The sequence below is a fragment of the Muntiacus reevesi genome, chromosome 6 (assembly GCF_963930625.1).
Source record: "Muntiacus reevesi chromosome 6, mMunRee1.1, whole genome shotgun sequence".
In the NCBI taxonomy this organism is placed as follows: domain Eukaryota; kingdom Metazoa; phylum Chordata; class Mammalia; order Artiodactyla; family Cervidae; genus Muntiacus; species Muntiacus reevesi.
In genome coordinates, this window is record NC_089254.1 from 5,270,910 (window position 1) to 5,290,287 (window position 19,378).

The following is a 19,378-nucleotide window of genomic DNA, read 5'->3' on the forward strand; positions in this document are numbered from 1 at the left end:
AGCCTGCAGGGTGCCATATCAGGAAAGCACACGCTGTGTGCCTCAAACGGCAGAGATTTATATTTTTCACAGTTCTAGAGGGTTGAAGTCCAGAATCAGGATTTTGTCAGGGTTGGTTTGGATCAGACTTCTCTCACTGGCTTGTACACAGCCGCCTTCTATTGTTGTTGTTGTTTAGTTGCTAAGTCATGTCCAACTCTTCTGCAACCCCATGGACAGGACTGTAGCCCACCAGACTCCTCTGTCTACATCCTCACATAACCTCTTCTCTGTGTGCACACAAAAAGAGAGTGTTCTGATGTCTCTTCCTCTTTTTATAAGGACACTTCGTATTGGATTAAGGCCCCACCCTTTGGCCTCATTTAACCACTAACCTCCTTATAAAGCCTATCTCCAAATAGAGTCACACTGGTGCTTAGGGCTTCAGTATTTACATTTTGAGGGAAAACAGTTTCGTCTATAGCATTTTGCCTTTTGTTTCCCCCAATTCATGTCCATCCTCGTGTGCTATTAAAATATACTAATCTCAATATCCCTAGATGTCTTAAACCACTCCAACATTGATTCCAAGTCTAAAGTCTCATTAAAATGTCACCTGATCAGGTATGGGTGAGAAGTGATGCATAAAATTAACCCTCACAGGACCCATAAAGAAAATATAACACTTTGTTGAAACATAAATAACAGAAAAGTTGAACAAGTAAAGGTACTCTCAGTGCTGTAATGGAGCCTATTCCATTAAATGAACTGAAACAGGTATTTCCCATTCAGAGTGCTTTAGAGTTCTTTTTTTCAGAACGTAAGATAATTTTGACATTTATATGGGAGAATGAGTAAGGACAAGAGATTTTGAGAAAAGCAAATTATTGGAAGTATAGAAAGCCTTCCCTTATCTGATGTCAAAGGGTCCTGCAAAGCTGTCATCAGTAAAATAGAGCAGCATCAGTGCGTTCTGAGTAGACATGAGTAGACTCAAAATAGACATGAGTCATGGAGTACAATTAGAATACAGAAACAGACCCATGTTAAATGAGTTTAAAGTTCAAAAGCAGTTTATCATAGAGGGAAGAGTTTTAAAAATGAAAAGTATAAAACCATAGGAAAGTTTTAAAGTCATTAAAGAAGACCTACTAAATAAATGAAAATACATCATATATTGATGGATCACAAAACTTAGTATTACTCACATGACAGCAAATTGATCTGCAGACTCAACACAATGCCTATCAAAACCCTAACTTCTATGCAGAAATTGACAAGCTGAACCTAACGTTCATATAGAAATATAAAGGACCCAGGATAGCCAGAACAATCTAAAAAAAGAACAAAGTTGGAGGGCTCAGACTTCTCAATTTCAGAACTTAATGCAAAACTGTAATAATCAAGGTGATATGGTACTAACATGGGCTTCCCTGGTGGTTTAGTGGTAAAGAACCTGCCTCCCGATGTAGGGGATGTGGATTTGATCCCTGGGTCAGGAAGATCCCTGGAGAAGGAAATGGCAACCCACTGCAGTATTCTTGCCTGGGAAATTCCATGGACAAATGAGCCTGTTAGGCTATAGTCCATAGGGTCACAAAGAGTCAGGCACGATTGAGCGACTAAACAACAAAAACAATCTATTAACACAGAGTATAGGAATACAAAATGATGCAGGAAAACAGATTGGCAGTTTGCAAAAAATAAAACATAAGGAACATATGACCTGTTATTACTCACCTAGGAATCTACCCAAGAGAAATAAAAACACATATCCACACAAACAATTTTATACAAAGGTTCACTGCATCATTGTAATAATAGCCCAAATGTGGGAAACAACCCAAATGTCCATAAGATGATTGAACAAAATATGGTATATACATACAATGGACAGAGGAGTAAGGAGTGACTGCTAATGGATAAGGGTTTTTGTGGGGTGGGGGAGAGCAATGAAATTGCATAGTAGAGGCAAAATCATGTGAATATGCTAAAAAAATATTCAATTACACACTTTTAAAACATGAATTTTATAGTATGAGAAGTACATGTCCAAAAAATTCAAGAAAAGAAAGAATATGTAAGAAAACTTTATTATACAAACCCAAAGGTCTTCTAGCAGAAATACCTAATACAGCTGTGAGTTCACATCCCTGGAGAAGGTTTTAAAAAGAAAATTTCCAGGCCTTACCCAGACTCATGGAATTGAAATATCTAGTGATAAGGTCTAGAAATCTGTAATTTAAAAAAAATCTGTATTCTTAACTAGTACTTTGAATGAGTTGACACAACTAAGCCGGAGGAGGACATTCGGAGGAATTTATTTTGTCCGACTAGTAAAAGCTCTGAAATTCTAAAAAGACTCTTACCTTACAAGAGAACCAGAGCTCCAAGGAAAAAGAAATTCCTTTTTATCATGGATTGAGAAACAAGGGGGCATGCGCAACAGAGAAGGCCTTCAGCAGTACTAGTGACAGTGAAGTGAAAGTTGCTCAGTCGTGTCCGACTCTTTGCGACCCCATAGACTGTGTAGTCCATGGACTTCTCCAGGCCAGAATACTGGAGCGGGTAGCCTTTCCCTTCTCCAGGGGACCTTCCCAACCCAGGGGTCAAACCCAGGTCTCCGGCACTGCGGGCAGATTCTTTACCAGCTGAGCCCAAGTACTAGAGACAGGGCAAAATCTGTTCAGTTTTGAAATGTAAATTGTGGCATAAATGTGGCTTATCTGATTGATAGTCTTTGCAGGTAAGATCTAAGCCAAGGGTTTAATATGAGTCCTAGAGTAATAAGGTTTGTAAAAAAGAATAGTACACTTGAACTTTCATAAGGCAAATAATAATGTGTATTTTATGCTGAATATCATAAATGAAATAATATAAAAGATACAAAAGTAATACACAGAAATAGTAATGTCACAAATAACAAAATGAAAGCTATAATTTGAAAAGTCATTTTTAAAAATTAAACTCTGATTTTTAAAATGTCACATTCATAAAAACAATAAACATAAGTATTCCTACCTTGCAAATATGAGTCATCAAATTTCCGAGCTGACACTTTTTGGGGAAGCCTGATTCCAGCTCCCCAAGCGATAAAAGGAGTACAAGTCTCTAAAGGATGACCAGCTCCAAGGGAGCCTATAAATAAGGCACAAAGAGCAACGTAAGTATATAAAGATGAACCTATATCTGATTAACCTATACCTAAATATTTTTTAATACTTAGTTGTAAAGAGTTGACCCATATATGGCTGATTCATATCAATGTATGACAAAACCCACTGAAAAATAAAAAATAAAAAATTAAAAAAAAAAAAAAAAAAAAAGAGTTGACCCATAAAGAGCTAATTTCTGCCACCACACTCCCGAAAGGTTGCATCTCTATTTAACAATTAGTTTTAAAATATTCTCAAGGCAAGTCAGAGCAGCAACAACAAAACAGGCAAAAAGAAAAACCAGAACATCCGTGGAGTGACTCTGGCTGAAAGAAGATTAAGAATCATAACGACTAAGGCTTGGAGGAGATGCTACCAGAGTGGCACCAAAGGGAGAAACCACAGGGAAGGCTCCTCTGGGGAGTAACTGCCAGGTTTGGGGTGGGCGGTGGAGGCTAGCTCTGCTCTGAAGAGGAAGCAGAGTCTCGGTCTGCTTTTCTTCCCAGCCACTCTGGCTGGTGTAGCCAAAACCCCCTGATAAAGTGGGACCCCTTCATCAGAATTCTACACTGTGATTCGGGGACCCAAGTCTCAGCTTTGCCTTGATTTGCTCTCTGGGCACACACTGTGTCTGCCTTGGGAGTCTGGCAGAGTGGACAGTCTCCTCTAGTGGACAAAGTCAGTAGCCCTAGCTCCCCAGGCAACACCACCTTAAACTCACACACTATGCCATCACATACAGCTACTTCTAGGCAGATAAATGTGGGTTTAGGGGGGAGGGTTCTTCTGTGCGTGTGTGGGGGGGTGTGTGCACACACATGCACACACACAGCTGTGTCTGACTCTGCAACCCTGTGAACTGTAGCCCTCCAGGCTCTGTCCATGGAACTTTCCCGGCAAGTACACTGGAGTGGGTTGCCATTTCCTACTCCAGGGGATCTTCCCAACCCAGGGACCGAACCCGTGTCTCCTGTCTCCTGCACTGGCAGGCGGGTTCCTTATCAACTGTGCCACCTGGGAAGTCAAATGAGAATATATTCCTTTCATAGTTAGAAGAAAGAGTATATAAGATTAGTTCTTTTTACGCTAACATTTTACGATTATAATGTGCTAGACACTTTGCATATACTAAGACACCTAATCCTCCTCAATACCCTAAAATATTTGCAAGCTACATTTACCGCTACTTCAATCATAAAGTATGTATCACTTAGAGACAGACTAGCCGCAGTCTGTCATTCCATGGTCAGCGGTAAAGATAAATGCTGTTTTCCCATCATTTCCATAAACATCTTTAACAGTAGACTCAATTTCTTTCAATTCCTTATCAACTAATTTAATATTGTCTGGATATTCCCTGTTTCAGAAGAGCAAATTAAATTATATTAATTACATTAATTTGGCAAAATCAAATTTATTCAACACAAATTTATGATAAAGTCCATAACTCCTAAAATACTTTTAGATTTCAACCTTAGTGTTTTTAAATCAGAGCTCTGTAGATTGTTAAAAACAATTTTTCCTCTCTTAAAGGAGTAAAACAATCTGAAATCATTTTAAAAAATATTGTTTTTTAAAAGTATTGATTAGCAAATAGATTTTCATGAATGCTTTTTAAATCTCAAATGCAACAATGATGACTTTTAAATTCATGTCTCTAATAATGTAAACTATGTTGCTCTTGCCACATTTATCAAACAGGTTAAGTATCACTGTTTCAACTATAGAATATTTTCATGCTTTAGTGTGTTTGTGATATGATATAATACATTTTGAACAAACTATATTTAAGCTTTCCATACAATTAAACAAGGGGGTGATTTAGTATAAGTTTTACTACTTAAGACAATGCATTGTGTTAAAGAAGAGAAGCACGAGGTATTCATTACTGGAAGTTAATAGACTTTACTGTTAGCTAGGCTAATCTAAGTCTAATCCAAAATGAAAAATAAAAGTATAATATGAATTCTTCCTATCTTATGCTCTGCAGAAGTGAGAAAAACAGTTGCTGTTTTATATAAGGAGTGCAACTGAAATATAGTATACAAAACCTTATACTATTATCTGGTAGATATAGCACTGATTAAATGGAACGTAAGGAACAGCTAGTTACATCTTTTTGTGATATAAATACTAGCACCATAAAAATGCTTTTTGTTTCAAAATTTATTAAAATCCTTCTAAAATATAATCTTTCTCTCTCTGCTTTGATAAATGAGTAATATGGAAGACACATACAGAACACAATTTACTTATAATAATGTGTAGTGTGGTCACAGCACATGTGATTTTAGCCACAATATCATACTACGTATCATATAAATTAGAATGTATTCTAGTTTAGAGTTATTCAAAATATAAGTTCTGTTGTGATCATTACAAAGAAAATATCACAGTCCTTTAAAAGTTCAAACAGAACAGATAAATTTCCCTCAAAACCATGAAATTGAACACAGCGTTAAAATTACCTTGATGATGGTCGATGAGCATATCCATTTGTGTCTATTCCTAATAAATGTAAGAAAAAAACTAGAAAAAAACTATTTTGTCTTCATTTACTTTAGAAAACAAAGATTGATTGTTTCTGGCGGCATGAAAGAATTCCTATATGTAACAAATCGGTTAAAAATTTTTAGTTCATTAATTTTATTTAAAAAGTAATTCCAATGAAAACATTTAATTAAGCTTATACAGAACTAAAAAATTAAATTGTCCTATTTTGTTTAAATTTGTCCTCAGGACCTACCAACACAAAGTACTTGTCAGTTCAGGCATCTACATTCAAAAAACAAGTGAGCTATTTTCCGTGTTATAATTAAGCTGAAAAAAGATGATAGAAAGGGGATCTCGATTTCATGAAGTTCTAATCATACTGGAGAACTATTTTGACACGAGCCAACAATAAAATAGCACTAATGGCAACAATTTAGGAACGCTTTATGAGTTTAAAATGTTTTCCTGCTTCTTGTCCTGTGTCAGCACCCGAGTTCAACCATAATCTCTCACTCGGAACATTGTAAATAGCCTATTTCTATCGTCCCAAGACTCGAATCTGTGCTTCACAAGGTATGATAGAAAAATGTCCACATGACAAATGGAAATACAGATCAAAAATGATTAGTTTCACAATGATAAACTGAATTCATAAAGCCCTCTAAGAAAAGGGTTCATCCTGTACTTACATACTCATGAACATGTAAGCAAGTACCTATGGAAAGTACTTTTAAATTATTTTCAATAAGTCACCTGACTGCCAAGATATATAATTGTTATTCACATAAATGTCTTTAACTATGTAAGACGTTAATTTTAACAAGGTATTTAACTTTCCAATAAAAGCCTGAAGTATTCCTTCAACTAACTTTTCATTATTACAAACATCGGAAACATACAAATGGTGCCATTAGAGAAACCACCTATTTCCGAATAGAAAAAAAAAAAGGAATACAAATGAAATTAAATGTAAATAAATATAAACTAAATATAAACAAACAGAATCATCCTTAAAAGCATAAAATGACCCCTTAGCTTTCATATACATTCTAATTAGCCCCTAAGATACCTTAAATCCAGATAGAAATGGGAAGTTTTTCAAGAGAAAGGACTTATATTCTAAAGATGTAACTGAAAAGCTGACGAGAAACGAAAAACCTTAGCAGCTGAGTGGAGTCGAATTTACAATCTGTTTCATGACTGATACTATTCGGCTTTGTAAAAAGTGCCGTTCATTCGAACGTGGACACGCAATCTGGGAAACCATGAAACATTAACCTTGCAGAGCTCAACCTGATAGATTCCCATGGCCTTTTAAAACGTTGGTCTTTTTCACACAAGAGGTGAAATACACTCCTAGCTTCCTCTCCACTCCCGATATTTAGTATAATTATGCCCACCAACTCCCATTTTTTTCCTGAGCTCAAAGGCACTCGTTCCTTTTTGTACTTAAATATTTACTATGCATTGTGGGAGAGTGCATGCATTCTCCCTTTTTCTCTAAGTAAAACTTCTGATTTTATGGGAACATGTCAGTGCTTCAAACTTAAAACCTACATATTTGTTATTGTCTTCCACAGCTACCTATCTGTGCTTTTTTGGTTATGGCCAAGGAGACAGAAATCAAACACGTCAGTTAAAAGACGATGTGCCTTCTGAAATAAATTTAACTTTGTTAAAGTCTTTTTTGAAATAAATTTAATTTAGTAGAAGAGAAGGTCCTTTTCAATTCCTTGTATGGTTGACCTAAAACACTGAAACAATGGCTGGAACGCCAGCATCTCCTGTCGTAAGACAACTCAGAAGCTAAGGTCATGCTCTGAGGACAGAAGACACACTTAAGAGACCGGGCCTTAATGACACTGGGGAACCACCATGGCAATCTTGGACTACATCAATCCTCGGCTGCCTACTTCTGGCATTATTATTTGTTGAGACACAAACAAACTTTAAAGCAATATTTTTACTCTATTACAGAGTTCCTTTGGAGCCCAAGTTATCATTATGCTGTTGGCCTGAGATACTCTTCTCTATATGCAATCCAGGTCCAACCATTTCTTTGTTTCCTAGGCTTCGCCAGAGATTATCTCAAAACTCAGAGGAAAGTCTTCCTCTAACTGTTCAGCTTAGATTGAACTTTTCTAAAGATATATTCTTAGTCCCTATATTATTCCTTCTCACCACTCTTTATTGTGGATGATTTCATATTTTTGTTGTTACCTGATTAATGTACATACTCTATTATATCTTACAAAATTACAGGGAATTTTTTTTTTTCTGGTCAATAGCAGTGTTGAAATAAGGTAAAAAAGGCATGGAATCAAGCCAGCCACTAACTATATCTGCCTATCCACAATGAATCAAATCCACAATGTTGAACATCTTTAGCTATGTTTAGGAAGTTAGAAGCCAAGGGCCTTGAAACAAATACTAACGTAAGTTGATTATATTAAGAAGTGATACTTAGCAAAATCATTTGCTATTTTTGTAAAGAGATTTTATTTAACTTGAAGCTTTTCACTTTCAGTTTGAGTAATACAAGAAAATCTTAAGGAAAAAAACTTCTAAGAAAAGAAATAGGGTTTATCAAAGAACATATTGAGCACTTAATTTCTGATAAATATGCAGACACCTACTGACTGTTTTCAAACAAACAATAAAAAATGACTGTGTTGTGGAGAAGCCCACGATGTCAGTCGAGAGACACTACTGGTAAGCAGAACCACTAAAGGTCGGTCAGTGAAGGCCTCTTACAATAGATGAATCATGAGTTCTAATTTGGAGATGAGCAAGAAGAGAATGATAGATAGGAGTCAGTCAATATCCAGAGCTGAGATTCTCTCACAACTTTTGAAAACATAAACTCTATTGGATTCCTGGTGAAACTGTGAGGATTGTCACTAACAAATAGTCCAAAAAAAACTCTCTCTATTTCTTAAAGAGACTCAAATGTTTTATTATGATTAACTTATGAACTTGTTTTTTGCTTATCTAATTTTTCTTTACAAATATTTAAACTATCTACCTTATTTAATAATAAATGCTTTAGATTTGAACATTCAAAAGACTTTCACATACATCATCACTGCTTCTAAGAGACTGGTTCTGTGGTCAACAAAAGACCAGGAAGGTCATTCTGGGGTGATTCAGCAAACGAGGAATGAAATGTGGGGTTCCTGAATCCCATCCAGGGCTCACTTCACTGTCAGAAGTGTGGAAGTGAAAAGGGTTTACATTTTCAAATTATTTTTTAAAAACCTGTATGGTTATTGTAGAATGTGCAATTTCTTAGAATCCAGTCTTTTCAAAATAGTATGCTACAGTGAGACAGCTCACTTCACTGTCAGAAGTGTGGAAGTGAAAAGGGTTCACATTTTCAAATTATTTTTTAAAAACCTGTATGGTTATTGTAGAATGTGCAATTTCTTAGAATCCAGTCTTTTCAAAATAGTATGCTACAGTCTTTTCAAATTCATCCAAGCAGAAAAAACTAAGATGCATGTACTAACAAATCAGTTTCTAGCACATCAGGTACAGGTACTAGACAACTAGTGCACATTAGACAAACACCTACATCTAGTGTGTTACAGGTTAGCCACTCAATAGCACATACCTTCACATGATCAAAAATCCACGTGTCCAGTTGTGTTACATCGTGGGCACCAAAATCCTCACTGAAAGCATCGTAAGTGTGTGCAAAAATACGGTTTCCAAGGTCACCTGAAGAGGAAATTGGGGGGGGGGGGGCGGAAATTTTAATGACATGCCATGGACCATGGTGTATGCTTGAACATATGCTGCTGCTTTTGTTCTCACAGTAACATTTTCCAATTTTACAGATACAAGTGAGTTGTGATTTAAAATGCTAAGAGAAAAAATCACAACACTAGTTAGTAATAGCGCAAAAGTAAACAACAGAGTTTGTCTTCAAGTAAGGATGAAACTAATCAAAGAATTTGGGCATCTAGGGATGGTACAATCTAAAACAGATTAAATCACCTGTTTTACAAAATTCCCTAACCAAGAAGAAAATTCAAATATTTCAATTCTTTATTCATAAAACACATGCATTTTTCTCAATATACAAGAAAAAATATTGATAATTGCCAAAGAGTTTGAAAGGGTCAACAAATATATTAATCTTATATACTTGTATGATTGATTAAGGATCTAATCAACTTAGTGAATTTCTGAGTTAGATAGCCTCTTAAAGGTCATAAGGAAGAGATAAAATAATGACAATCTCTTATAATAATGACAAGCTAAGCTCTAATGATACTGGTTCCACTCCTCAACCATTCTACTCTTCAAATCCCAAGTAAAGGTCTGAGTGAGACTCCAAGTTACTATAAGAAATAGAACACTTCTATTGGATTGTCTCCAGTTAAGGCTTTGATCCTGTCCTATGAACTGTAGTCAGAAGTAGGGAGGTGAATTTGGTAAGCCATAGCAACTTCATCCTCACCACTACCAAAAAAAGCTTAACTCCTTGCTGCTTGGAAGAAAAGCTATAACCAACCTAGACAGCATATTAAAAAGCAGAGACATTACGTTGCCAACAAAGGTCCATCTAGTCAAAGCTATGTTTCTTCCAGGAGTCATGTGTGGATGTGAGAGTCGGACTATAAAGAGAGCTGAGCACCAAAGAATTGATGCTTTTGAACTGTGGTGTTGGAGAAGATTCTTGAGAGTCCCTTGGACAGCAAGGAGATCCAACCAGTCCATCCTAAGGGAGATCAGTCCTGAATATTCATTGGAAGGACTGATGCTGAAGCTGAAGCATCAATACTTTGGCCACCAGATGCAAAGAACTGACTCATTGGAAAAGACCCTGATGCTGGGAAAGACTGAAGGCGGGAGGAGAGGGGACGACAGAGGATGAGATGGTTGGATGGCATCACCGACTCAATGGACATGAGTTTGCGTAAACTCTGGGAATTGGTGATGGATAGGGAGGCCTGGCATGCTGCAGTCCATGGGGTCGCAAAGAGTCCGACACGACTGAGCGACTGAACTGAACTAAGGGAGTATGTAAATGACAAGCAGTATTGAGTTTTTGGACCTGCTCTAAATAATAATGTTCTGTGACTATCATACAGAAAATTCTGAGTATCTGTTTTGCTTTTGAGATATAGAATAATCTTTAATGATCCAATTGTTATAATTTATAGTATAATTATACCCATGGCTAAAGGTCCAAACCTTTTCATTAGGTGAAATGACTATAATGCTCCCACTAAAAAGCACTTAATAACCTAAAATTCAAGTGGAATCCAGCTGATTCTAGAAAATGATGCAAATAAATTTTCTCATCAAGAGATGTTCTCATACTTGCAGATTCATGCACAGAAACACAATAAATACAACAAATCTCAATGGCATGATCTTGAATACATGAAAATAGAAGTTATAAATATAAAGTTTAAAGTTTTAAATCTTTATGTGATTATATACTAACTTCTTAATAATCAAAGTAAGTGAACATCATCACAATGAGATCATTCTAATAAGTGTTCTGGTCAATATTTCACATGAATTAACTTATTTAATGCCCAAAACAAACCTGTAAGATAGAAATTATTATTATCACATTTTACAAAAAAGAAAACTGAAATTTAGAGAAGTTATCTAACTTACCCAAGATTAAAAAGCTGTTAGATGTTAGAATCATATACCATTTCACTGAATCCAAGGTATTTAAACTGTATAATCCAACATTTTAAGTACAACTAAGATAAAAAAAAAATCAAACTCACACATCTATTATAATATACACTCGTTTCAGAGATGTTAAATATGTCAAAACATGTATCTCATAATAAGTAAAATGTATATATTTTAAATTACCATATTGATTTATTGTCTACTTAATATCTGGGGAAATACAATCAGTGACTCCTACCTTTGGTAAACATAGCCACGATGTCTGGGCTTCCCCAGGACCATGTGTACCTGGTTTCATTAAGAAGAGAATCAAATTCTACAGGATTTTCCTTCCATCCTTCATGTAATTGAGAAAAAAAACAAACAATGACAATTCAGGTATGGCTCCTGAAGAAGTATTTTTCAAATAACAACAAAGAGGATTAACTGCAGAACAAATGCAAAACTAACAATAGATTTTGTTATCTGTATTATACTACAAATTTTTTTTTTTTTAAAAAGGCTTACAACAGTTAATTGACTTCTTACTAAAATACAGAATCACTTTTGAGCTTTTGAGAGTTAACATCTAGGAAAACCAGAGATCTACCCAATCATATTCTATCAACAGGACAGGATGATACAAGATTAAAGTTTTATTCTTCAGTCAGTCCCAGTGAGTGTTTAAGTGACTTAGGTAAGCTAAATGACTTGTCAAAAGGATCTCAAAACGTACTTCGCTTTGTGCTATGATTCAGTATTAAAGAAGCAATATTTATGCAATCAATCTCTTCATGTGATAAAATCATCTAAAGAGATAGTACCTTTGGCAACTGCGCTGACATCTTCATAAAACCCTGCAATCATGGCCACGTGCCCAGGCCGATACTCGGTCGGCACATGTGTGTGAGAGATGCCCCAGCTGCCTTCGTTCATTATGACATTCCTGAAAAGTATCACAGACGAGGAGTCAGCACACACTATGACCACATGCTCTGGTAAGGTTTTAGAAAAACAAGATCACCACAGAAGAAATCCAATCAAAAGAAGGAGTCAAAATTTAAGAAGGAACATTTCTGATCCCAGCTGGGCTCAGCCCAGTTCCTCCCACCAGACGGATTCCGCGGCATAAGAAAGCCCAAGGAACTTTCTTAGACAAGGAACCACCCAACCACTGCGCAGAATCACAAAACAAAATAGAGGCTACAGCTCTAAGTCACAAAGTATTGAAACGCTGTGCTACATAAGAAATCACTGATACACAAGAAGTCCTTGTTCTTAGGAGATACACACTGAAGTGTTTAGGGGTAAAGTGTTAAAATACTTTGCTTTCAAATTATTCAGGAAAAAATAAAGTCTAAGTGTATATATGTGTGTGTGTGTGTATTGAGACAGAAAATTGCAAATATGAAAAATGTTTAAAATGGTCATATCTAGATTAAGGATATACAGATGAATATTCATGATATAATCCTTTCAACATTTCTGTAGTTAAAAGTTTTTTCAAAATAAAAACTTGAGAGGAAACAGCTATACTCTCAATTAGGAGTTAAATATTCTTTCTAAATTTGAGATTCAGGGCTGAATCTATGTCTCTTGCGTCTCCTGCACTGGCAGGCATTCTTTACTCCTAAGCTACCAGGGAAGCCCACTTGTCTCTAGGCTGGAACCTAAAAGGGAGAGTCAGGTAGCTAGCTGTTCAGGCAACTGCAGCCAAGGAGGGGTGACTGCATTGATCCATTTACACTCACAGAGCTTATTAGGGGTAAAAATGCCCCAGCATTTTCCAGGAGTCAGAGACAGACCAAGTGCAGCTCTCTCAAATCCTGCCCAGGTCACTGTAGAGAATGATGGAACTCCACGGACAGAGTCCATGTGGAGTGATCTATGGAAGAATCAGGGGCTGAGGGGCCACTTCTGGCCAAGGAAAATGTGGCAGTGCATCACAGGAAGTCCAGCTAAGTGTTCCCAGGGGAGAAATCTGAAGCTCCCTAAGGGTGCTCAGACAATCAGTCATGGACAGCTCATTTCAGCCCCATGGACTATAGCCTGCCAGACTCTTCTGTCCATGGAATTCTGCTGACAAGAATACTGGAGTGGATTGCCATTTTCTCCTCCAGGAAATCTTCCTAACCCAGGGATTGAACCTGTGTCTCCTGCATTGACAGATAGATTCGTTACCTGTAGCACCACCTGGGAAGCCCTCCAAAGAGGAGAGACCCCCAAAGGCATACCAACTAAGACACACAATCTTTGAACACCAGCCAGTCCCAGATGTGTGCAGCAAGGGTAAAATGGTGCCAGTTAAGTAAAAATTGTCCTGTTCCCCTCCCTCCCCTTCTTCTCCCCAATTCCTCTATATTCAAGGTCAGCTAATAGTTGGGAAGGAGTTAAGGAAGAAAGAAAGAGGAAGACACATTTCTTTCCACATTCAGGGCAGCTAGCATTCAGAGTGACCATAGCAAATCTGACTATTTATCCTTAGAGAACCTGCTTATAAAGCTGGTCTTTGGCTAGGTGTCTGGGAGCTTGGATTTCAGGAGGGTTCCCGTGCCTCCATCTCCCTGGAGTAGCTCACGGGGCCTGGTCTGTTTGTGCAAAGAGTACGCTTTATGCTGAACTCCTGCTTTCCTCCCTGGGACCCCTGAATTTTGCTACATGCGAGGCCAGGGTACCCATGAGGCAAAATCCTGAATAGTGTGTCTCTAATGAACTTCCTCAGTTGGCAACCTTTCACATATGTCATCACAGCTCACTTTTGGAGAATTAATTCCATGCTGTGTGATTCCACCAGGAGAGGATGTGGAAGCTTGTGTCTAATTTGCCCCAGATTTTTGCTCTGTGTGCCTTTCCCTTTGCTGATTTTCCTTTGTATCCTTTTGGGTACAGCACAACTATATGCAAATTCTGTGATCGATTCTAGGAAATCATTGAATCAGAGAGGGTCTTGGGGACCTCCCGATCAGGTCCTGGGTATGGAAATAGAGGGAAGTTTTGCTTGTGAATGAAGGTCGAAGCTCCGCTTATTAGACAAACTAGATGCTGAGTGATTGAACTGACACTGTATTTTTGGCTTGAAGTAAACAGGAGTGTCATGAGATCAATCAAGTTTTCATGCAGAGATAGAACAACCAGCCCTCTAAGACTAACAAAGTGGTAGAAAACAAGAATAAAATTACATTCTGCTTGCATCCTGTAAGGTAGGTTTGTTTCATATGTCGATGCTGTGCCTATTACCCCGCTGAATTCTCCTAGTAACTAATGGAGACAGGAACGACTTTACAAACAAGGAAACCAGTATAGCTAAGAGTTGAAAAGACATTCCTAAGCTCACATGGCAATGGAAGTATGACCCAGATATTTCAATTTGGCCCTCTGCCTTTAAAATTTGATTTTTTCCCACTTTGCCACATTGACTTTGCTGTTTAATATAGAGTGATGGGATCAACCAAAAATCTATAGTTCTCTCCTCTAAAAATAAAACTGACATTATGCTCTGTGGACTCTCTCTGCTCACATCCATTAAACGTATGTCCTTTGACATATATTTACATCCTGTCTGGGGGCTTAGTTTGAACAGGCTCATCTGCCCTGTTTGCACTGATGACCTTGGAGCAAACCAGCTCCTCAGGGAATAGAGCCTGCAGCTTTGATCTTGTAGACTCAGAAAAGCTCTGCGTAGTAGCCTGGGTGTGTTTGTGCTTCCATGCCTCCTACAGAGTGGGGCGTGACTCTGTCCCCCGGAATGATGCACTGAATGTGTCACGTCTGCTCTAATCGTCACCAGTAGACACAAAGTCTAGTCTTTCCTTAGATGCTACCAGTTATGGTCTCAGCTCGATGACTTCAGCAAGAGCAAACTGCAAACCAACTTTCTCAAACTTTAACCTGTCCAACAAACGGCCAGCCATTTTACTAGATATAATGCTCGATATGTGAGATGCAGTAATGAGCACAGCAGAGCTGCTGGCCGAGGAAGTTCAGGGTCTTGTGGCGAGGATAGGCAAGAGAGTCAAGTAAAATCTCAGTGGGGTGTGCTATAGCTGAGTCGGCTGGACAGATGGGTCATTTATCTGTTTAGTCTGATTTTTATTGGCGTACAGTTGATGTAAAATGTATTCGTTTCTGCTCCACAGCAGGTGAATCAGGTGTACATACACATGCGTATATGTGCTTAGCCTCTCAGCTGTGTCCAGCTCTTTGGGACCCCATGGACAGTAGCCCATCAACCTCCTCTGTTCATGGGGCTTCTCCAGGCAAGAATACTGGAGCGGATAGCCCTGCCCTCCTCATATATATACATACATACACTTATATGTTGTTCAGTCACTTAGTCATGTCCAACTCTTTGTGACTCCATGGACTTGCGACTTGCATGTCCAACTCTTTGAGACCCCCAAGCAGCTTGCCAGGCTTCCCTGTCCTTGACTATTTTCCAGAGTTTCCCCAAAGTCATGTCCATTGAGCCAGTGACGCCATCCAACTACCTCATTCTCTGTTGTTCCCTTCGCCTCTTGCCCTCAATCTTTCCCCACATTAGGGTCTTTTCCAATGAGTTGGCTCTTCACATCTGGTGGCCAAAGTGTGTATGCATATACATATACTTTTTAAAAATATTTTTTCCCATATAGACCATTGTATAGTATTGAGTCGAGTTCCTTGTGCTATACAGTAGGTCCTCATTAGTTATCTATTTTATATATAGTAGTATGTGTCAATCCCAATCTCCCTTTTTCCTTACTGGTAGCCATGAACTTGTTTTCTACATCTGTGATTCTATTTCTGTTTTATAAATAAGGTCATTTGTACATTTTTTTTAGATTCCATATATAAGCAATATCACATGTTATTTGTTTTTCTGTCTGACTTACTTCATTCAGTATAACGATCCCTAGGGCCATCCATGTTGTTGCAAATAACATTATTAAAAGTTATTTTTATGGCAGAGTCATATTCCATTGTATATATGTACCACATGATCTTTATCCTTTCCTCTGTCTATAGACATTATGGTTGCTTCTGTGTCCCGGCTATTGTAAATAGTGCTGCAATGAGCATTGGGGTTCGTGTATCTTTTCAAGTTATGGTTTTCTCCAGGTATATGCCCAGTAGAGGAATTGGAGGATCACACGGTATCTCTACTTTTAGTTTAAGGAGCCTGCATACTGTTCTCCATAATGGTTGTACCAATTTACATTCTCAGCAACAATTATAGAGGTTCCCTTTTCTCCACATTTACCTCTCCACATTTACCTCTCCAGCATTTACCATTTGTAGACATTTTGATGATGGCCATTCTGACCAGTGTAATGTGATATCTCGTTGTTTTGATTTGCATTTCCCTAATAATTAGTGATGTTGAGCATCTTTTCATGTGCTTTTTGTCCATCTATATGACTTCTTTGGAGAAATGTGTATTTAAATCTTCCACCTATTTTTTGATTGGGTTGTTGATTTTTTGATATTGAGCTGCATGAGCAGTTTGTAAATTGTAGAGATTAATCCTTTGTTGATTGCTTTGTTTGCAAATGTTTCCTCCCATTCTGTGGGTTGTCTTTTCATTTTAGATAGACTGCTTGCTTTGGGACATATCCTATCTCTATTTTCTAGCTTTGTCACCTTGGGCAAATTGCTTAACCTTTCTATACTTCAGGTTTATCATCTATAAATATTCAACCAACACTGACTCTGAGACTGTTTAACTGCATGTGAACCAATGATATGTGAGACTCTGGGTTATAACTGTGATGGGATCAAGTCTTTGCTTTTGGGGAGTTCCCCTTCTGTTGGTGATATGCACAAGCAAACAGGCAGCCATTATGATCAATAATAAGACCCCCGTGGGGGGAGATTCAGAGCGGTGTGGAAGCATATCACTACTCAGTTGTAAAGGCTGCCCTTTGTTCACTAATTGTTCTGTCAAATTATAGGCAGAGAGAGAGACCTGGCACCCTCAACATATTCAAAGGAGAATCAGCAGGATGGTGAAGGATTGCAGAACTGGGTGACATGAAGAGCAAGGACATGGATTAAGGAGATTTGTTGAACCTGAGGAAGATAAGATTCTGGACATGTGAGGGCAGGTTTTCATTATCCGAAGGTCCTTCGTTTGAAAGTTTCCTGGTTTGGGTCCTAGTCCCCATCCTCACGTACAGCGGTTCCTGGGAGGCTGATCTTCCCACAGCCCTCCCCGTGTTTCGTGTGCACAGCGCACACTGCTGCCTCTCTGGCCTCTCTGGTTCATCACTCACCCTGCCCTGGCCACACGGGCGCCTCTTGCTCCTGACGCACTCCAGGAACATCTCCTCCTTAGCATCCTGGTGTTCGCAGTAACCTCCCTCTTCCCCAGGTACCTGCCGCCAGACTCACCTCTTGGAACTTACTCAGCACTGCAGGTCTTCGGGTTGCCCTCCTCTGTTTTTACCTCTGTAAAGCACATCTCTTCCAACCCAGACCAGACAGTTCCCATAACTCTCTTTATTGTCTGTCTTTCCCAACTGGAATGTAGTGCCACGAGGGCAAAGATATATGTGTAATTTTTTTAATGCTGGGTCCCAGAGCCAGTGACAATACCTGTCGATGGGAGATGCTCAGTTCACATTTGTTAGATGAAAACACATGAGAATAGATGCTCTGACAGAGCTTTTGAAAGGCTATATGAGAGCTTTGGGATAAAGTGAGAACACTATCATTGGAGGACTTCGAGCTTAGACTGGACAAACCTTGGCAGTGACATTGTAGAGAGTATTGAGAATTAAGTGCTAATTAAGTGTTTTGTTCTTTTGAAGCACTCACTGTGTTTAGTTTCTAATTAGATGAAGGCTAATTAGTAACATATTTTATTAATAAAAGAGCAGTGCTCCTCTTGTCCAGATCTCAGATTGTGCTGCTAACAGAAAGATACCTAATTGCTTTTTTGATTGGATTTAGAAATAATTAGCAATGATTAAATATTTATAATTTATTTTAATACATGTCAACTATTAAATGATTAAATAATTTCACTAATCAAATCTTTTTTTAATAATTAAAAAATTAAGTTGTGCTGGCTCATTTCAGGTAGCTCATACCATCTTAAACCCAATCTTTTGGGCCACATGATCCTGACACAGGCATTACTTACCCCCAGTGGTATTTTACCTTAAGTGCATAACCCAGTCTTAAACAGGCCTCTTGAAATTCAGAGATATAAAATACACTGGCAAAATAATAACAAATATATCAATCTGTGTTGTGTGTTCTCAATAGCCATTCTTTTCCATATTTGATTTTCTTAATGGATAGGCAACACTCAATTTTAGAAGTATATTACATTGTTAGGAAGATAGGTCATTTACTCATATTTTTTTCTTAGTTTTCAAATTACTTAAACTTTCTTCTTTTCCTATACTTGCAATGGCCCTAAATCTCTGGCCCCTTATTTCGTACACTTATAGAAACACCAAGTCTTAAGCATTTTGAGTTCCTCCCAATTGAAAAGCTTGAGCATTTTCCTACACCAAATGACAATAAAGTCTATAGTTGGTTTCCTAGGGCGTGGCTCATATACTGTGTTTACTATAGGCACTTTACCCCCATATCTCACCTCTAAACCTGTATGAGACCTCTTGTGTGCAAAGACAAGAACTACACAATTTTTGGAATTTTCAAGAGTTTTACATTATGTGTAACTTATTGGTGGTGGTGGTGTATGTATGTGTATGTGCAAGTGTTTTAATCCCATTCTAATTAGTTGAATGTTTGAAGCATCTTAATTGTCAATATAAGCTCTAAATTAGTTAGCCTTTGAAACACTAATCAGAAGCCCACAGATTAGCAGTTCTGTTGGAAGGATTCAATTTTCTTTGATCAGCACCAGAGAGTCTGTTAATTAGTACAATTGATGTTAGGCGTGATTTCTAAATTGGTGAAATGTCCGGGTCCAAGATACATAGATTGGCTAGATGGCTTACAAGGCCTTCTAAACTACTGATAAAATTGCTTCACTTTGAGATAAAGCTTTGTCCTTGGGATTCTATCCGGGTCTGTGTGTAGCTTCCAATGAGGGATTCCATCACCTCCTCTCTTCTGGAGGGACAGCTGAATCCTCCCACTAGACTATTGTGTAC

The 19,378-nt window shown here is 38.0% G+C and overlaps 1 protein-coding gene across 2 annotated transcripts in view; it reads right to left on the reverse strand.

Annotated features, from left to right (window-relative positions):
• Positions 1-3,000: 3,000 nt before the first annotated feature.
• The window catches only part of LOC136171110 (GPI ethanolamine phosphate transferase 1-like), a 33,712-nt gene continuing 17,334 nt past the window's right edge, over positions 3,001-19,378 (reverse strand). Inside the window, exons 2-5 of one of the 2 annotated variants that reach the window (XM_065939807.1) lie at positions 12,095-12,216; positions 11,530-11,628; positions 9,241-9,347; positions 3,001-3,117 (exon numbers count right to left, since the gene is read on the reverse strand). In XM_065939807.1, coding sequence (XP_065795879.1) covers positions 3,091-3,117; positions 9,241-9,347; positions 11,530-11,628; positions 12,095-12,206 — 345 coding nt within the window. In that variant the 5' untranslated portion in view covers positions 12,207-12,216 and the 3' untranslated portion in view covers positions 3,001-3,090. Of the gene's footprint in view, positions 3,118-8,212; positions 8,401-9,240; positions 9,348-11,529; positions 11,629-12,094; positions 12,217-19,378 lie in introns of those variants that run through there. The other variant, XM_065939808.1, reaches the window with a different exon arrangement.